This window comes from Propithecus coquereli, unplaced genomic scaffold, assembly GCF_000956105.1.
Source record: "Propithecus coquereli isolate 6110/MARCELLA unplaced genomic scaffold, Pcoq_1.0 Scaffold22029, whole genome shotgun sequence".
Classification (NCBI taxonomy): Eukaryota; Metazoa; Chordata; class Mammalia; order Primates; family Indriidae; genus Propithecus; species Propithecus coquereli.
In genome coordinates this window covers 265-2,074 of record NW_012147223.1, presented here as the reverse complement: position 1 = coordinate 2,074, position 1,810 = coordinate 265, and the positions used below count along the sequence as shown (strand labels likewise).

At 38.2% G+C, this 1,810-nt stretch overlaps 1 protein-coding gene across 1 annotated transcript; it reads right to left on the bottom strand.

Moving 5' to 3' along the window:
• Nucleotides 1–6: 6 nt before the first annotated feature.
• Nucleotides 7–1,543, bottom strand: LOC105810777 (son of sevenless homolog 2-like). Its single transcript, XM_012644812.1, has 2 exons — nt 1,436–1,543; nt 7–565 (listed from the first exon to the last, which is right to left on the bottom strand). Exon 2 carries the CDS (start codon nt 557–559, stop codon nt 56–58), a length of 504 nt encoding a protein of 167 aa, XP_012500266.1. The 5' UTR covers nt 560–565; nt 1,436–1,543; the 3' UTR covers nt 7–55.
• Between the last annotated feature and the right edge of the window lie 267 nt (nt 1,544–1,810).

Genomic DNA, 1,810 nt, shown 5'->3' with positions numbered 1-1,810 from the left:
AAAAAAAAAACTTTACAAATACCATTCCAGTGTCAATGACTACATATGGCTAAGGTCATTGAGGAGTTTCTGCATTTTCTAGCAAAGGCAGTCTGTACAATGGGGGGTGCGAAAGCTCCCGTTTGTAAGTCTTTGGTGGCAGTTTTGGTAGGTGAGGGCTTGAATTCTGCCTTGGTGGAACAGGGGGAGCTGGAGGATGAGCAAGATTATTATGACTAGAATTGAGCACATAGCATTGTCGTGGTACCCTCGGAGAGGGTGTGCTAGGAGGAGTGCTTGGCGAGTTTGGACACGTACTAACATCTCTGAACCAGTCTGGATCTCTGTGAAGATGTCCCAGTGGAGGTGGCTGAAGATTAAATGGACAATTTATAAAGTGTTCTGGAGGCCGAAGGGGAACTGGTGGAGGAGTATCAGGAAGAGGATCTCTTGGTGGTGGTGGAGGTGGACTATGCAGAGGCCCATCAAATGCACCAGTAGGAACAGGAACTCTGGGTTTTACTTTTGGAGGAGGAGGCTGTCTCGGCGGAATAGCAGGAGGGTCATCATCAGATTTCATATTTCCCTCAAAAAAAAAAGAGAAAAGAATAAACTATACCTCTATTCTCTTGAAAATTTTGTAATAAAAAATTTTAAAAGATTGAAAAATTCTTATGTGCCAAGTTAAATCCAGAGGCTCAAAGTAGATTAATTTGGTTTAATTATCAGATTTATGAGTAAATTACTCCTAATTTAATTCAGGGCTCAGTTTAATATTTTTATATATGAGGTGTTTTAATTGAAATGTTAGAACATAAAGCCTTGGGTTATCTTGCTTTGTGTATACATTTCAGAAATTATGTATTTTAATTATAATAATAGGTAAGTAAATTAAAATAATATATAGCTTTGTAGACATGAAAGGACATGATGTCAAGAGGACTTTAATGTCCAGCTTCTACCTACTGAGCATCTACTTCTACTTTCCCCAGTGAAGCCCACAGTAGTAGATCTCAAAAGTGTGACCCAGGGACCATCATCATCAGCACCAGTAGGGAACCTGTTAGAAAAGCAGATTCTTGAGCCCCACCCTAGACCTACTGAATCAGAAACTCTGGGGGACGGGCTCAACAATTGCCTTTCAGGTAATTCTGATCCACCCTTACATTTCAGAAGCACTAGTTGAAAGTTTGAAGAATATTGCTAATACTATCAAATTTCTTTCCATCTGTACCAGAAAGAAAATGTACTTCTGTGAATCTGCCCAGCCTCTTTTTTAGAAAAGGTTTTCGTGAGGATTAAACAACTACTTAAAGTATTCTCAAATATAACCCAAATGTTGAAAAACCATAAAGGGTAGCCAAAGTATATTGACAGACTCTTTATAAGACTGAGCACTATTTTGAAGATTCACAACTTTCACTAAGTTGAAGCAAACCTAAGTCCTGCTGACTACCTTGGAATTCGAAGCATCATGATCAAACTTTTTTCGAGGAGGAAGTGGAGGAGGAATCAGTGGCTCATCACTTAGTTTATGTAAATTACCACAGGAACTGAAGAAAGACTCTGAGGGAAGAAAAGACTAGTTTAACCACAACTCACAGTGTAATTATAAAACAAAACTTCATCACAACTTGTGATCACTTCTGCTGAGGCATTCGTCAAACTGCATTGTCTGATAGCTGATTATTGGTTTATCTATCTTCCGCATTAAACAATAAACTTTCTGAGGGCAGTGTGTGTTTATTTTTGTATCTCTAACATCTAGCACAGTGCCTGCTATATGATAGATACTATAATTAAATGAAGGCATACAATTAAAATTAATAAT

Bases quoted from the DNA above. Each gene is read 5' to 3' on its own strand.
- LOC105810777 (XM_012644812.1), bottom strand. From the start codon at position 559: ATGAAATCTGATGATGACCCTCCTGCTATTCCGCCGAGACAGCCTCCT.